We start from the raw sequence: 17,870 nt of genomic DNA on the forward strand, positions 1-17,870 counted from the left end.
ATGAAGCACATTAAATTTTGTCTTGTCTTTAAACTGAGTAGAATATAAGGACTTACTGTAGTCTCTAAATATGCATTATAATTTTATGGTCAATGGTTTTGTCTCCCTTTGTGTTGGTAATTATTGATATTGCATTTCAAACTTCCTGTTTGTGGATTTGTTGAACTAAGATCTTATTAGCCTTCTCTTCGCATTCATCATAATTATGTTGTGATTTAAAAATTAGTTGTGTCGTTTCTTTTTATGTCAAAAAGTTGAGTTTTGAATGCAAAATTTGTTTTTTTCTGTAAAATTTTTCATTTTGGATCCTGGCGTATTCTTCATATATTCTGGTAATTTCACTGATTAACTCTGTTGCCTTCTTAATTTCCGATTTATTTTTGTGGGAGATATCTGAAAAAATATGACCTCTTAAAAATGTCTTCAGAGTTTTCCAGAGTATTCCTGCAAAGACCTCTGATGTATTTGTCTCTAAAGAAAAATCAGTTTGCTTAAACATAGATTTTATACAGTTCTTGTCCGCTAATAAAAGTAGGTTAAGACAGCAGCTGTGAGATGAATATGTAGGGCGTAATGATTTGAGCTCCATGATCAGACGGGTGTGGTCAGAGATAACAATAGCGCTGTATTTGCAAGATTTGATTGTGGGCAAAAAAATATCCATAAAGAAATAATCAGTTCTTGAGTATGATGTACTGGTGTTTCATATGAATTAATTTAGACCTCTTTGCAAAGATCTGTTTTAATTTTGACTTTGGAGTGTTTCTGTTGATCGGTCTTCAAATCAATTGTGATTTGATGTTGTATAACAATATGTAAAAGCTTCCAAGGGGTGAATACTTTTTTAGGCACTGTATCTTATGCTAAATTTAGTAAATGAAATAAGGTACAGTATTGTCAAATTTCTCCACTACCAGTCTCTGAATATTGTACATAATAATGTATTTTGTGTTTAGACAAAAGGTCCCTTGCCTGCTGGAACCATTTTGAAGTTGGTAACGTCAGCTGATGGAAAGCCTACTACCATCATCACAACAACACAAGCTGGAGGAACAGGAAACAAGCCCACTATTTTGGGGATCAGCAGTGTTTCCCCTACCACAACTACAAAGCCTGGCACCACAACCATTATAAAGACTATTCCTATGTCTGCCATCATGACGCAGCCTGGGGGAACAGGTAAAGGGCATAGTTACATGTATTGTTCTTTTTCATATCATATAAAAAATTAATGATTATCCCTGACTTTTGCATACTTAAAAAGATTCTGTATTCCTAACTGCAGCAGCTTTTAATTAATTTAAACAAAAAATAAATTGCCTGTTCTTACAGTCTAAATGGGTCTTAACCTGGAAAAAAAAACCTTACAACTTACTAAGTGCGTCTGTTTCAATCCAACAATTTTTTGCAGTTTTTAGATTATTAATATCGTTAAACAGCATATTTGTGTAATTTTCTGGGAGAGCAAAGGATATTTTTGTGAGATTCACCCATTTTAAAGAAATCAGGCTATATTCTTCAACTTATAGTCTTTCATTACCACAAACTTTCACCACTTGGGCCATGGTTTACTATAGCTAGCTTTGTGTATGCTGCAATGGCTCTTCCTTCGGAGAATGATTTGAGTGCTTAGGGCATGGGCAGCACCCTGGTGTGGCAACCAAATCAATGTTATTTCTTTAAAAGCATACTTTTATATAAAGGTGCATCTCAATAAATTAAAATTTCATTGAAAAGTTAATTTATTTCAGTAATTCAGTTCAAAAAGTGAAACTTATATATTATATAGATTCCATTACACAGAATGATATATTTGAAGTGTTTTTCTTTTCATTTTGCTGATTATGGCTTATAGCTAATGAAAACCCAAAATTCAGTAACTCAGAAAATTTGAATATTGTGAAAAAGTTCAACATTGTAGACTCTTGGTGTCACACTCCACTCAGCTAATTAACCCAAAACACATGCAGATGTGTCCTGAGCCTTTAAATGGTCTCTCAGTCTGGATCAGTAGGCTACACAATCATGGGGAAGACTACTGACTACTGACAGTTGTTCAGAAGACAGTCATTGACACTCTTCACAATGAGGGTAAGCCACAAAAGGTCATTTCTAAAGAACCTGGCTGTTTACAGACTGCTGTATCCAAGCATATTAATAGAAAGTTGAGTGGAAGGAAAAAATGTGGCAGAAAAAGGTGCACAATCAACAAGGATTTACTGCAACCTTGAGAGGACTGTGAATAACACCCCATTCAAGAATTTGGGGGAGATTCACAACGATTGGACTGTAGCTGGAGTCAGTGCTTCTAGAGCCACCACACACGGACGTATCTGGGACATGGGCCACAACTGTCTTATTCCTTGTGTCAAGCCACTCCTGAACCAGAGACAACGTAAAAAGCATTTTACCTGGGCTAAGGAGTAAAATGACTGGACTGTTGCTCAGTGGTCAAAAGTCTTCTGTTCAGATGAAAGTATATGTTGCATTTCATTTGGAAATCAAGGTCCCAGAGTCTGGAGGAAGAGTAGAGAGGCACAGAATCTAAGTTGATTGAGGTCCAATGTGAAGTTTTCACAGTCAGTGATGATTTGGGGAGTAATGTCATCTGCTGGTGTTGGTCCACTGTGTTTTATCAAGTCCAAAGTCCGCACAGCCGTCTACCAGGAAATTTTGGAGCACTTGATGCTTCACTCTGCTGACAAGCTGCCAAAAGTACCAGTACCTGGTTTAATGACTATGGTATCACTGTGCTTGATTGGCCAGCAAACGTGCCTGACCTAAACATTATGGGGTATTGTCAAGAGGAAGATGAGAGACACCAGACCCAACAATGCAGATGAGCTGAAGGCTGCTATCAAAGCATCCTGGGCTTCCATAACACCTCCGCTGTGCCACAGGCTGATCACCTTGATGCTACACTGCATTGATGTTGTAATTCATGCACAAGTTGCCCTGACCAAGTATTGAGTGCATACGTGGACATACTTTTCATTAGGCCAACATCCATCCATCTATCCATTATCCAACCCATTATATTCTAACTACAGGGTCACAGGGGTCTGCTGGAGCCAATCTCAGCCAACACAGGGCGCAAGGCAGGAAACAAACCCCGGGCAGGGCACCAGGCCACCGCAGAGGCCAACATTTCTGTATTAAATCTTTTTTTTTTTGATTGGTCTTATGTAATATTCAAATTTTCTGAGATACGGAATTTTGAGTTTTCATTACCTTTAAGCCATAATCAGCAAAATGAAAATAAACGCTTGAAATATATCTCCTTGTGTGATGAATGTATATATGAGTTTCACTTTTTGAACTGAATTATTGAAATAGATTAACTTTTAGATGATATTCTAATGTTTTGAGATGTACCTGTATTTGTTAATGTTGGCATTCACTTACACATTAATCAGATAATCTGTAGAAGATTTATATGATTATGTAATCTATAAAAAGTGAAAAACTTACTAAATGCTATATCCAATGTATAATATTTTCATTTTTAAATGATATATTCCTTGCTTTTCTATGGCCCTCCTTTGTCTTTACAGCTGACTGCTGCCTGGAAGGGGAAATAGTGTCCCTCGTGTATAAATTATCCATTGAAAACTGTCCTAGTAAAATTGTTTGTTTTGTATTCTGATTGTTTGCAAAGCAGCCTTAGCTGTTCACTGATTCAACTACCCGTTTCCAAATTAATGCTATTTGTATAATTTTCTAGTCAAATGTCTCAAATTAAACTTCAGTCTATGAACTCCCTAAATAGCCCAGAATTATTTTACAAATAAGGAGCCATCTCTGAACTGGCAATCCAAGCTGTGAATAAATGGTTGTGCATCTTTATTTGAATTCACCAAAGGATTATAAAGTATTATTAGGCAAATAGGCTGCACTGTATGATTTATAGAATGTCTCCCAAATATCTAGACACCACGTCTGTCTTAAAATTACATACCCCTCTCCCTCCAAAGGTATATCAATATTAAGAACCCGAGTCTGACTAATTTGAGCCTTCTGCTGGTACTTACTAGTTGAGGAAGTAAATAAGCTGTGTTCACTTGTAAAGGAAAAACATCCAATTGGGAGTATCTAGTAGGAGTATATTTTCTTGATCTTTTGTTTGGAATATATTCAAAGATGTGCATAAAGTTTACTAAATTTGTTTGTGTTTGTATATAGTCTAAATTAGAAGAATCAAACTCGCGTAGCTGGAATATCTAGAATCAGCAGATATACTCAGGTAATAAACTGGCAGAACTATAAGTTAAAAAGCACACCTACAGAGTCTTTGGTTACCAATAGTTTGATTTGTGGCATAAGGCGAAAACTCTGTCATCTTTTAAGATGCTTCTCTTATAGCCATTGTCCTGTGATGATGTGCTTATTTAGTCTTCCATTGTTAGCACACAAATGCGTTTTATTAAGTGAAATGCATCTAATCATTGACATTTTCTGGTGGTTTCTGCTGAAACCCACCTTCAACCATGCTTTGTTTGCCTTACACCATTTGCTAATTACTATTTTACTTTCTTATTCATGTGAAAATGCCTCCCAGGTGTTTACAGTGAACAGACAACAGAACAGGAATGTGTAATTAGCTCAGAAACAATAGTGCCGAAAATCCTTGACAAAAATGTGTTATTTCCAATTTATTGTCATAGTCATAAAAACACCTTAGAAGTACAGATAGAATATTTTCTGATGTTTTAAGGTTTTTGTTTTTATGTTTGGCTGTGTTTTAAACAACAAGAATAGGCCTGGTATTTTTTGGATTTTTTTTTTTACCTTTTTTCATTAAAAAAAAAAAAGCTTAAGAACACAATCTCTCATGGCAAAATATTGGATATACCATGATTGTGAAAAAATAACCTCAACTTGCAAAATACCGAATTTATCCTTTTAGTATATTTTCCTTTAAAAATATTCTTTTTGATAGCATGAATTTGTTAAACATATAGGTTAAGTTTGAAATGTTCAATTGAGCAAACTCTATATGTGTAAAATATATATGAATAAATGATTGAACATATCTCAAGATTATTTTTGTGTAATGCTTCTAAAGGTAACTTTCCTTTGAAGAAATTACTGGATAGAAATAAACTGTTTTGACTACAATGTTCAGTAGAGCTATGTGTGTTTTATGGTGTTTGTGGGCTTTTCCTAAATATATTCATTGTATTTTGTATTGTTAGTGTCATTTGATCTCTAAAGTAGTGGAAGAGTTTTATTAAAAAGAATGTACACTGCTACACATAGTGAAATTGTATCTAGATGCATAGTACTTCATCTAAAATATTTGTTTTAAACATTGCAAGCAGATAAAATATTTTAGAAGTTACCATTAGTCTCTCCACTCCATTTCAAATCATTGAGCATATTCAATACTGTGACAAGCAATGTTTATAAAAATTGGAAATGTTGATAAAGTAGGAATGATATGTTGTTTTTTGTTCTTTACTATTACTGTTTTAGTTTTCTATAAAAATACCTAACAGGATAAATTATTGGTTATATGCCATGTACCTTTTTAAAAACACGTACAATTGCTAAACGTCATTCCTCCCATAGTGAAAGACAACTAGAGTTTAATTATAAAGTTTTAAAAATCTCCTGTTTCAAAACTGATTTTGGTTTCTTGTGTAGTATTTTATACACATTTGTCTTTTTAATTTATGTTTATTTTTAATTAGGCGTAACAAGTAGTCCAGGAATCAAGTCACCCATTACTATCATAACTACTAAAATGATGACCTCTGGAACAGGAGCACCTGCCAAAATAATTACTGCTGTTCCTAAATTGACTGCAGGACCTGGTCAGCAAGGAGTTACTCAGGTTTGTTCAGATTTTGAGTAATTTTTTCTGCCTGTTTGTTAGTGCTTTATTTTTCCAGTATTTCTTGTTTGTCTCAAAAACTAGGTTGCTGGACTAAATGGTCTACCCTTGTTTATAGTATATTATTATTTGTATAAAAATTGTCTGTGTGCTGTTGAATGGTATTCTTAACACAGTTCACACTACTGAACCATCACAAGTTTGAAGTATGAATTGGACACTGAGAAAAGAGAATGGGTATTTTGAGATACCGTTGTGTTGTACTTAAATTGAATTGTTTTGTGACTTGGAAGAATCTTAAGAATAATTTTTTATAATTCTTTTTAACCAGACACTATGTTATGTTTATTGCATGATATATGCTTTACTGCTCTGAAGTAGCTTAAAGCTTGTCAGCTGCATCATAAAAATGGCAAGAGACTTTAAATACCATAGTATCATTTTTAATGTTATTGTAAAACCATTGTTTCATTATAAAGTATGCAGGTGAGACTTGGATAAGAGGTATGTGTATGGAAAATTAAAGGCTTATGAAACACCTTCAAGATGAATACCAGTTATCTGTTTACTTCTTATTGTTCTAGAAAAATGGTGAAAATAGTGGACACATGTAAATATCTAGTGCTCACTTTGATATGTATTAAAACAATTAATATTAAAGAACAATGTGTTACAGATCTATGAATATTCCACTTCCTTAACGTGAAATTATGTAAAGTAGAGAAGAATATAATGCTGTGTTTTAGTGCAGCACAGTTCAGTCTGGCATTCTTTTAAGCTATTTTAATCTAATTATGTGGTTTGATGAATTAGAATTTGAAAAATCTGCTGCAAGTTACCTGACAGGCAGCAGTAAAAAATATCGGAGCTGACTGAATTACCTGTTAAGCAGTGCCAGGGTGTAGTACTGGAGTGGAAGTAGGTTTTTGAGAGTCTCATGACATCAGTCCATTATAAGCAGTATTTGCTCTTAGTAAATCAGGGAGAATAGATGCCTTAAAGAACCATATAAAAATTTAACAAGCAAATTACTAGTCCTAAAACATTTCAGTTTATTAAAGTCTAGTCAACCACTAAAGCCGTTAAATGTATAAAAAGATTATTTTTATTATTTTTTGTATTTGATCCTAAATGTCACTTTTATTAAACAGTTAACTTTTAACCTGTACTTTTCCTGTGGTTTGTCTGAATTTTGTTTTAGTAAACTGAGTGAGTTTTTTGTTTACCAGGTGGTTTTAAAGGGTCCTCCTGGCCAGCCTGGCACTATACTTCGCACTGTTCCAATGGGAGGAGTTCGATTGGTCACCCCTGTCACGGTCTCAGCTGTGAAACCCACAGTCACCACTCTTGTTGTTAAAGGTACCACAGGTAAGTCGACTGAAAAGTAAATTTATTACTGCCTAAGAAATAAATGGAATGTTCAAAGATCTTTAAGAGAAATTATTTTCTTCCCTTCTCAGTAAATACATTTTTGAACTTTAGTGGAACCTTGTTTACTTGACCTTTTTGTTTTCCGAAAAATGTAGACATTTTCTGTTCTGTTATAGGCCATACAGACTCATTTTGTACTTCAAGTACTTAGTGTTACCAGCCTTTATTTAATTGCAACGTCAGAAGATTTACAAATTAAATTTTTTTCAAATCACAATTTTTTTTATTTTGTTTTCTAGTCTTTTATGTTTATTTTAAAATATCAAATTGAAAATCTAAGTTGGGATAAACAGTTATACACATTAATAATTAATTTCCACATAATTCTGTTAAAGCCTAATTCAAATGTCTTTGAGAGTTCTAAGTAAAATTGTCAAACTGTGTTGCCAAAATCTCTCTATTATAAAAAAAAAATCCTGTAAAGGAAAAGCAGGGTGACGATATGTGATCTTCTCAGAAGTTCTCAGAAGACACTTAAAAGACCTGCGAGATGCAAACAATATCAAATAACAATCCTTTGAGGATCCAAAAGATCCTGTGCTCTCAGCACACATAAAGCGTATAAGGACAATGCGTTCTTGATGAAATGTCAACGAAAGAAGAAGAAAGAGCAGCGCAGAGAAAAGGTTTCATCAACGAAAGAAGAAGAAAGAGCAGAGCAGAGAAAAGAGACCCAAAAGCGTTGGAGAGAAAAAAGGGCAGATAAGAGATGCAGGTGAATTTGAAAGGCTCAAACAAACGATGGTGCGATGCATATACAGAGAAAGGTAAAGAATATGAAAGCAGTACAATTTGAAAGTATTGTAGCTTCCCAATCAGATTGAAGCCTTTTTTGTTTTAAGTGACGACTGATAGCAGCATGATGGCACCTCCTTAGCATACGTTCAGCTGCACCCCCTTCACAACACGAGCAGCGTTATACGTCCTGTGAGAAAGAAATGTAACCACGCCCGGGACCAGAAATAAAGTATTGTTTTTACAAAAGTTTTAAAATAAAACTGAAAATAATGCATATGTAACAATTCCCATGAAACTAACAATCTTTTTTAATTGTATATCCAGTAAACAAAACTTGGGGGTGGGCGAGCGAAGCGAGCAGGGGGCGAGCCCCTAGTTTTATATATAATAATATGTAGACAGTAGTTAACAGTATAAAGATGTGTAGGTAGAAGAATGCATGAAATTCTATTTTCTTTTTTTCTTTTCGATTTTTATTTACATGTGGTAAGGAAGATGAGAAACAGTGCTGTGGTTAAACCTAATAAAACATGCAGTGTTTTTTTTTTCCTCATTTTTTTAAGCATTTTATTGAATTTATTAAAAGCACATAACATTCCATACAAGCAAGTCAAATTTTAGAAAACTAAGTTCACATCAAATCATCAATCAATTTCTTCACATTTTAAATTATAAATGGAAATACAAAGTTGTATACTATCCAGAATTTTAACCTTTAACAATAAAATGTACATAAGCAGTTTATGAATACAATTTTTAAATGTATGTTGTGTTTTAAGAATTACTTGTGGTTTGAAATCACTTGAGGTTTTTTTTTTTTAGGGTGGAGCCTCTTGTGTCACCAATATGAGGAAAAAACAATGTGTGATGTGCAGTTTAACTCATCGTACTCTTGAGATTTTTGAGTTTTCCCCCATTTTTGGCCTCATAGACCCCCCAGAAAAAACAATTTTTAGGCCATTTTTGGATCATAATTTCTATAGGAAATTACACTCCTATGATAAGGAGTAAAGCAGTAAGTGTCTTTGACAAAAATAATCGGAACAAGTTCAAGATGTGCATGGCATAGCAGTCCCCCCCAGGGATTCACCTCCTAATGGGATATGAGGGTTCAAAGATACTCCTTCTGACAAAACTTTGATAAAATAGGGATCAGTAGTGTTGGCATGAGGAGTGTTACACAGTTTCTGATGGTTGCTGATAACAGAAAATATTATTTTTTTGATGTTAATTTACCAGTAGTCCTAACCCTCTAAGACCCACTTGCAGAAGGTTAAAAATTACAAATTGCACACATAAGCATATGAGAGGGATATCATTTTTAAACTATTTCAGTATCAGTGACTATGAATGTGGTGTTATTTTTGATCCTTACCTGGGATCTAGCCCTCTCTGGAACTCTGACAGATGGCACAAAATCAGAAATTTCTTTATAATTGAGACTCTTTAGACTTTAAAGATTTAAATTTAAGTACTCATTTTAATATTTCTAATATATGACACAGCTATTCATATTATTTTTTTCAACCTAAAGAAGTAAATCTTCACATTTTTTTCTAATTAGGGTGGCTTACACTAATTCATTCTTTTTCTTAATTGTTACTATTACTGAAATATATACTGTACAGATGTTCTGATCAAGTTTTTAAAGGCCGATACCAATCACCAATTTCATCTTAATTTGTCAATTCAGATTTTTTTTTTTACTTTTCCTTTTTCCCTTTAAAAAATTTTTTACATTAAGCTCCTGCATAACCAGACACACACAAGCCTTATGACGTATATTAAAGTCATATATTAAAGTGTATTTTTATGAATAAACTATAGACCACGGGTGTTAACTTAATTTTTTGTTAACAAAATGAAATTTGGTAGGCTTATTATTCAGATTATCTTTGCGTGATTTATCCAAGCATAGAAGCTCAAACTGTGTTAATTAAATACAGAAAGATGATCCTTAACATTTTTTTAATTTCCAGATTCAGAAGCATAGGCTTGGGGGAGAATTATCAATAACCTAACAGTCTGTTTTGTTTTAAAGGTGTTACAACTCTGGGTACTATGACAGGAACTGTTTCAACCAGCCTTGCAGGAGGTAGTGTTGCTAGTGCCAATGCGTCTTTAGCCACACCTATTACTACACTTGGAACCATTGCTACTCTCTCCAGCCAGGTTATTAATCCCACGGCAATTACTGTGTCTGCAGCTCCCACAAGTCTTACTGGAGCAACTGGGCTTTCTACTCCAACAATCACCATGCAGGTAAAAGCTTAAGTTGATGACAATATAGAAGTGTTTAAAGAAAGGCCTTTTATTTTTTGTCATTTACTATATATTGGAATTTTAAAACTGGTTTCTTGTTTTACTTATAAATATTTTTTTTCTGTAAGCATTACCATGTATTTGTAAACAGAAAATATATTTACCGTATTGGTATTGCACATAGGTTATGTCTCAAAGTTAGTTAAAAATGTTTTTTGCAGGTTTTCTTTCTAATTTTTCAACACCAATTCAGTTTGTGGTTAACCTTGATCTTAAATTATTCACACTTTGTTTATTTATAATGAAGTCAGAGAATTACAATAAGAAAGTCTTTTGAAAATATCACATCATTGACATCATCCTTTTATGCATGTTAAGTCTTTATCACCCTGAATGGCATTATAACTCTTTTTTCAAGGAGAATTGTTTTGAGTTTTTGGGAGTTTGAACTTAAAACAGCTGTTTATTTATTTATTTTTTTCTTTTCACTTGTTTGCATAGCTAATCTATGAAACCCATTAGATAGATAGATACTTTATTAATCCCATGGGGAAATTCACATAATCCAGCAGCAGTATACTGATACAAAAAAAAAAATTAAATTAAAGAGTAATAAAAATGCATGTAAAAACAGACAATAACTTTGAATAATGTTAGTGTTTACCCCCCCGGGTGTAATTGAAGATTCGCATAGTGTGGGAGAGGAACGATCTCCTCAGTCTGTCAGTGGAGCAGGACAGTGACAGCAGTCTGTCACTGAAGCAACTCCTCTGCCTGGAGGTGACACTGTTCAGTGGATGCAATGGATTCTCCATGATTGACAAGAGCTTGCTTAGTACCCGTCGCTCTGCCACAGGTGTTAAACTGTCCAGGCGTGAGGCATCCTTCATCTTTATGCTGCCTCCCCAGCACACCACCGCATAGAAGAGGGCACTCCCCACAACCGTCTGGTAGAACATCTGCAGCATCTTATTGCAGATGTTGAAGGATGCCAACCTTCTAAGGAAGTATAGTCGGCTCTGACCTTCCTTACACAGAGCATCAGTATTGGCAGTTCAGTCCAATTTATCATCCAGCTGCACTCCCAAGTATTTATAGGTCTGCACCCTCTGCACACATTCTCCTCTGATGATCACAGGGTCCATGAGGGGCCTGGGCCTCCTAAAATCCACTACCAGTTCCTTGGTTTTGCTGGTGTTCAGGTGTAAGTGGTTTCAGTCACACCATTTAACAAAGTCTTTGATTGGCTTCCTATACTCCTCCTCCTGCCCACTGCTGCTGCAACCCACAATAGCAGTGTCATCAGCGAACTTTTACACGTGGCAGGACTCCGAGTCATATTGGAAGTCTGATGTATATAGGCTGAATAGGACCGGAGAAAGTACAGTCCCTTGCGGTGCTCCTGTGTTGCTGACCACAATGTCAGACCTGCAGCTCCCAAGACACACATACTGAGGTCTGTCTGTAAGATAGTCCACAATCCATGCCGCCATGGTCTTCATCACATGTGACGTCAGAGCGATAGGCCAGAAGTCATTCAGCTCGCTAGGACGTGATACTTTTGGGACCTGGATGACACAAGATGTTTTCCAAAGCCTCTGAACCCTCCCCTGGTTAGGACAAGTCAAGGCCAAATTTAAAAAAAAACTGGACAGTGTTGGGCTTATTCTATAAAGCTCACTTTTGGCCAAAGAAATGAGTAGTACTTCACAAGAAAGGAAAAGTACAGCTATTGATGAGTTTTTAAAAAAAAATGCATGTATATATTTATTGAAATATCTTGTATATAAACGTCTATGTGTGGAAGTGTGTGTGTGTGTCTTGTGTCTGTCCAGCCCAGAAATGAGAGGTGGAGTCGGGGTAAGGACTCCACCTCCGAGGAAACAGAAAACTAAACGTCTACGTGTGGAAGTGTGTGTGTGTCTGTCTGTCCGGCCCAGAAATGTGAGGCTACTACAGCATGAAGCTCAGAGAGCTGGCAAGGTGGCCCCAAGTTAACGAGTCGGAAGAAGAAAGTGACTCTGTTGCCAAAGTAAAACCGCCAAGAAAAGAGAGAAACTCTTACATAAGCGAGGGGAGCACATCAACAATACGGTATCCCTTTTACTTTTCTTCCTGCCACTAATAAGCGAGGCGAGCACTTCAGCAAAGTGAAACTTAGGAGAGAGATGCCCAGAGTAGTTACTTAAAATTTCCTGACATCTCTATTTAATTTTTTTTTTTTTGACGATTTCAGTAGTTTCTATGACCCCGGATTTTTACAGCACGGACTTACACAGCTAGTATATATATATATATATATATATATATATATATATATATATATATATATATATTATAGTAAGATGCTAGGGGTCGCTGTTGCCCCTTTATGCTCAATAGACAGACACTCAGGACCCAAGGTAAAAGCACTAAAAAGATATTTATTAAAGATTTCTTCTTAAACAGTGACCTTCAAGCAGCACAGCCACCAATAGACACTCAAATAAACCAATACAAAATTCTTCTCTCCTTCACACCTCCCAGCAAGCTTTGTCCACCATCCACCCGACTCTGGCTCGCTTGCTGGGTCTTCAGCAGTCATTTAAATAGTCCTTGACCCGGAAGTGGTTCTGCTCTTCTGTCCATGTGACTTGCCAGTCCTTTAATCAGCCCAGATGTTCTTTGGGGCTTCCGTCCTCGTGAATCCCTAGTACTTCTGGGCTATAAGGAAAGCATGACTCCCCAGGTCCTTTCACAGCAACCCCTGACGGCACCCAACAGGGCTGAGAAGCCGAATTCCAAGTCCAAGGATGATCTGTGGGAATCCAGGGCACTGCTACACTCCAGGGGAGCTGCTATCTAGCATGTTGGGGGAGACAATGTCCACAAGTAGCTGCCTTCCCCCAGCCTTCCATCTCAGGGGCATTCCTGCCGGGTTTTGCTGCTGACCGTCTCTTAATATAAATATACCAGTAAACAGCAAATACAAGAATGGCAATCACTTTCTTTTCCCTCCGATCTTTGGAGGGATGAAAAATCATGGAGGTTGGGAGCGTCCTGGGAAAGTTTTCATTTAATTAATATATTTGTACTAAAATTAACCAATTTATTAAAACTAAAATTGAAATTTAATTGTTATATCATTTAAGTCCAAAATGTCTTTGAGTTGCTGCACTCATAAGTAAAAAAATATTGGAGTACAAAGGTTTATATGAAGTAAATTGGAAACAAAAAAATTCATAAAATGGTAATCTCAAAATAGTTAATCAAAAATTTCCTTATAAACAACATTTTTGGTAAAGATGATTTCCTGTCCTTGAATCAACTCTGTCTGGTATGGAGTAGTTAAAAGCTTCACTTTAATGTCACATGAACGCCAGACTCTTGAAAAGGCAACATAAAGTTGTCCATGTCCAAATACAGGCTCAGATAGGTAAATCCCTACTTTGTCCATGGTTTGTCATTGGAGTTTCCTCTAATATTCTTTGTGATGAACAATTGCGCAAGCCTTTCAAATGCTTCTCTCGTTGTTCTGTTGTCTCATTTGCACGCCTGTCCGATACCTGAGCTCTTTCTTTTTGGAGCCATAACTCCTTTGCTTCTGGTGTTTCAGAAGTGTGTTGTAGGCACCTTCATTCATTGTTTTTATGCATGCAGTCATGTTTTTGTTTTTCTGTGGCTGTGTCGTTAGCTAGAAGTCGTTTGCTATTAGGGATCATAATTGAACTTACTTTTAACACTGAATTACCCTAATGTGATTCAAGTAAGCCACACTGATTGCTGGCACAGTGGATTAGAGCACACTGACTGCTGGCACTGTGGACTGGAGAACACTGACTGCTGGCACTGTCAGTAGTTAAGTTTAAATATGTCACCATGGCAACTTGTTGGCGTGCACGTTTTACCTCAAGTTTACTTTACAGGTTGTGTTGTGTTGTTAGGGCGCCACCTACTGACTCTGGGAAGCCACTAGGTTTGACCTTGGGGTGCTGAGGCACTGTGCACGTGTGCTTTCGGTGCCACCTAGTTCCCTGATGGTGACGGCGGTGGATTCGCGTGCTGAAGTGACCATGGCAGCGGATCCAGGCTTGGAGATCTACATTACTAAATGAAGGTTGTATATGTGGTGGTGTGCATATTTGCTTTTGGGCTGCAGTTGTATTGTGCACGTTTGCATTCGGGTGACAGTTGCATTGTGCACGGCTTGCTTCTGGCATCCATGCATATATACAACCTTTGTTTAGTAATATAGATAATATTTACAATTGAAGTTGGAGTAAAACATCATTTAAATATATGCATTTTATTGTGTTTCATAGCCAAAGTCAGCCTATACATGATGGGTGCCACAGTCAAAATTTAAAATGATACAATTGTTGAGCTTTTATAATCATTTTAAAACCCTGTTCTTTGTTTACATTTTTTACCTTATTGTGGTGTAAAGTATGAGTTTATTTCGTGATACATGTGTAGTTATGATGAACAGTGGACATAAGAAATAAAGCTGTTGGTACAGGAGAGAATTTACAACTGATGAAAGCATATAATAAATTTTGCACTAACATGCAAATTGTGGAATAGTAATTTTCAGTGTAAAATGCACACTTAGATTTATTTATTTATTTTTTTTTATTTCTAATCAGTGGCTGTCCAAACTTAAATCAGCATTGTCCTTTCTAAGGGAGGAGTGAGTAAGGCTCCAATCACTTGCATTTTATTGTTACATTAAGAGGAAGAAAATATATACCAAGTGGACTAGACTTTGAATTAAGATGCAATATTATACTATGTAATGTTTTTGAACAGTTGTACTATCACTAACTTGTTTTTTTCCTGTTGCTTTAATTCTGTGTGTGCAGAGCAGCTGAATTTTGCCTCTCTGTAAAGTTGAGAAAAGTATCCTTTAGGTCCCGCTGAAGTTAGGGAAAAGCTTTTCATTACATTCCACATATAAGATAGACTAGGGGGCTTCATCCCCTGCTCGCTTCGCTTGCCAAACACCCCCTACGCTAGCACTACACGTCATCGTGAACAGGGGGCTGAACGCACGCCAAGGAGACATGGCCACTCCTCCAAAACCCCTCTTAAATGGTGATACAATGGGAAACAAAGTGGTTTTTTTTTTAAATATATATACCTCCGCTGTGCTCGATCTGCTGCTGCCGTGCTGCGTGATCTGAACTTCACTCGCACACCCCTTCCGTCACCCAAAAAACCCCATACCCCCCCCCCGTCAGCGCAACATGCTGATTTTTTAAAATAATTTTTCTGAACTGTAGCTGTGATATCTTTCACTTAGATGTTATAGGTTGCATTGAGTAAGTAAAGCTGGGAAGAAATATTTTTTGTGTGTGTAGGGTGTAAAGCAAAAAAAATTGGAATATTTCGAAGGGGGTGATTCTTTTCTATACCTACTGTATCACGTGCTAATACCATAAGTGTATGTTTGGTTGCAGAATACTCCTTTTGCCATCAAACATTGTAGTTAATACAATAATCTTCTCTGCCAATTTTTACATTTTGTCGTATTAATATCGAAAAAACATGCACAGATTGCAGTGACAGTTTAACTTATTAGAAATCAGAGGTTCTTGCATGTCTGGGTGCTGTAGAGCATGTTTGTTTTTTGCCATGAGAAAGGAAGAGATGTGTTTTGTTCCTTGCTTAAATGAACTTGGAAAGTGCAAGGCTACTGTACTCAGACCTATACTTTTTATTGTTATTAGTATTTTCTTATTATTTTCTTGATAAATGAAATCTGTTTCTTTACAAATATGATGCTGTGACTCGAAACACTTCGCTCTTTATATGGTATAAAATGTCACTGTAATTCACCCTTAGAGTATGTGTTTTTGAACATGCATTATTAAATTAAAGGACAATATTATAAAAGTTACTTTTGGTAAGGTCACAAATTTTTTTGTTGCAGATGTTAACCTAGTGCATGTTTTCTTCCTCTCCCGTTTATAGCCTGTTAACCAGCCCACTCAAGTTACCTTAATAACTACTCCCAGTGGTGTAGAGGCACAACCTGTCCAAGACCTACCTGTGTCCATCCTGGCTTCTCCAACATCTGAGCAACCCACAACTGTCACAATTGCAGAGTCTGGTTCTGGTGATCAGCCAGGCACAGTCACATTGGTTTGCTCCAATCCACCATGTGAGACGCATGAGACTGGAACTACCAACACATCCACAACAGCCATGTCCAGCATGGGTTCAGTCCAGAGATTGTGCTCTAATCCTCCATGTGAGACCCATGAGACTGGTACCACTAACACTTCCACAACTGCCATGTCCAATATGTCTTCAGTCCCTAGAGTTTGTTCAAATCCACCATGTGAAACTCATGAAACTGGTACCACTAGCACACCTACAACAGCTGTATGCAATATGGGATCTGTCCAGCAGGTGTGTTCAAATCCACCTTGTGAGACCCATGAAACAGGTACTACTAACACATTCACAACGTCCTCGTCAAACATGAGTTCCAACCAGGGAGCTTTGCAAAATGTTTGTTCAAGTCCTCCATCTGAAACCCAGGAGACTGGCACAACCTCAACATCTACTACAGCTTCATCTAATATGGGATCTGACCAGGTTGAACTGGTTCAGAGTACTGGTGGTTCTGCTGTTTCATGCCCATCGGTTTCCGTCAGCTCAGATGAAGCTCCTTCAGGCTCCAGTGTTGTCTTGCAGACCTCCAGTTTGCAGAGGGAGAATTTACGAACAGGCACCACAAATACATCAACCATAGCTAGATCCAACATGGGCTCGGATATAACTGGCACAGTGCCAAGTGCACAGTCTAACCAGCCAACCCACAAAACATCTATGGTTGGGACAGCTTGTCCAATTTCTTCAGTGTCTAGCTCTACAGATACGGTGCAAAATGGTTGCTCCAACCCACCATGTGAAACACATGAAACTGGCACCACCAGCACTTCCACAACAGTCTCTTCCAGTATGGGTTCCAACGAGGCTGATTTAATCCAAAGGGTTTGCTCAAATCCTCCTTGTGAAACACATGAAACTGGTACCACAAACACCTCAACGACTGCTTCATCCAGTATGGGGTCAACACAGACAGAAACTGTGCAGCGAGTGTGCTCGAATCCTCCATGTGAAACGCATGAAACAGGAACTACAAACACGGCTACAACTGCCACCTCAAGCATGGGCACTAATGAAGGTGAGGATTACTCAAAAGAAAATTAACAAATTCTGAATATTGGCAATAGTTTGGTCATTTACATCAGTATCTTAACATTGATTACTACTAGGATGCTATAAATGTTGTTTGATTTTACAATATATGAAATTTGACAAATGAGGCAAGACGGTTCAGTCCATCAAGCCAGTATGTTTAGCTAATAGCTAAGCTACCCCAATATCTCATCCAGATTTTTTTCTTGAAGGTTGTCAAGGTTTCTGTTTTACATATCTTGATAGGTTTATTCCAGAGTCCAGCAACTCTTTGTGTAAAGAAGTGCTTCCTAGATTTAGTTTTAAACGCACTTCCCCTTAATTTTCACTGTCATTTTTTTAAATTATGTTTGAAGTGTCTTCTTTAAATTTCTTAGACCCCAATAACTGTAAGTTAATACAATATGTTTGCTTT

At 36.7% G+C, this 17,870-nt stretch overlaps 1 protein-coding gene across 2 annotated transcripts in view; it reads left to right on the forward strand.

Moving 5' to 3' along the window:
* Positions 1-17,870, forward strand: part of hcfc1b (host cell factor C1b) — a 151,264-nt gene that overhangs the window by 94,006 nt on the left and 39,388 nt on the right. For both annotated transcript variants that reach the window (XM_039775220.1, XM_039775221.1), the window contains 5 exons: positions 957-1,179; positions 5,694-5,836; positions 7,066-7,204; positions 10,047-10,267; positions 16,220-17,441. In XM_039775220.1, the coding sequence (XP_039631154.1) occupies positions 957-1,179; positions 5,694-5,836; positions 7,066-7,204; positions 10,047-10,267; positions 16,220-17,441 (1,948 nt within the window). The remainder of the gene's footprint in view (positions 1-956; positions 1,180-5,693; positions 5,837-7,065; positions 7,205-10,046; positions 10,268-16,219; positions 17,442-17,870) is intronic.

This window comes from Polypterus senegalus, chromosome 13, assembly GCF_016835505.1.
Source record: "Polypterus senegalus isolate Bchr_013 chromosome 13, ASM1683550v1, whole genome shotgun sequence".
NCBI lineage: Eukaryota > Metazoa > Chordata > Cladistia > Polypteriformes > Polypteridae > Polypterus > Polypterus senegalus.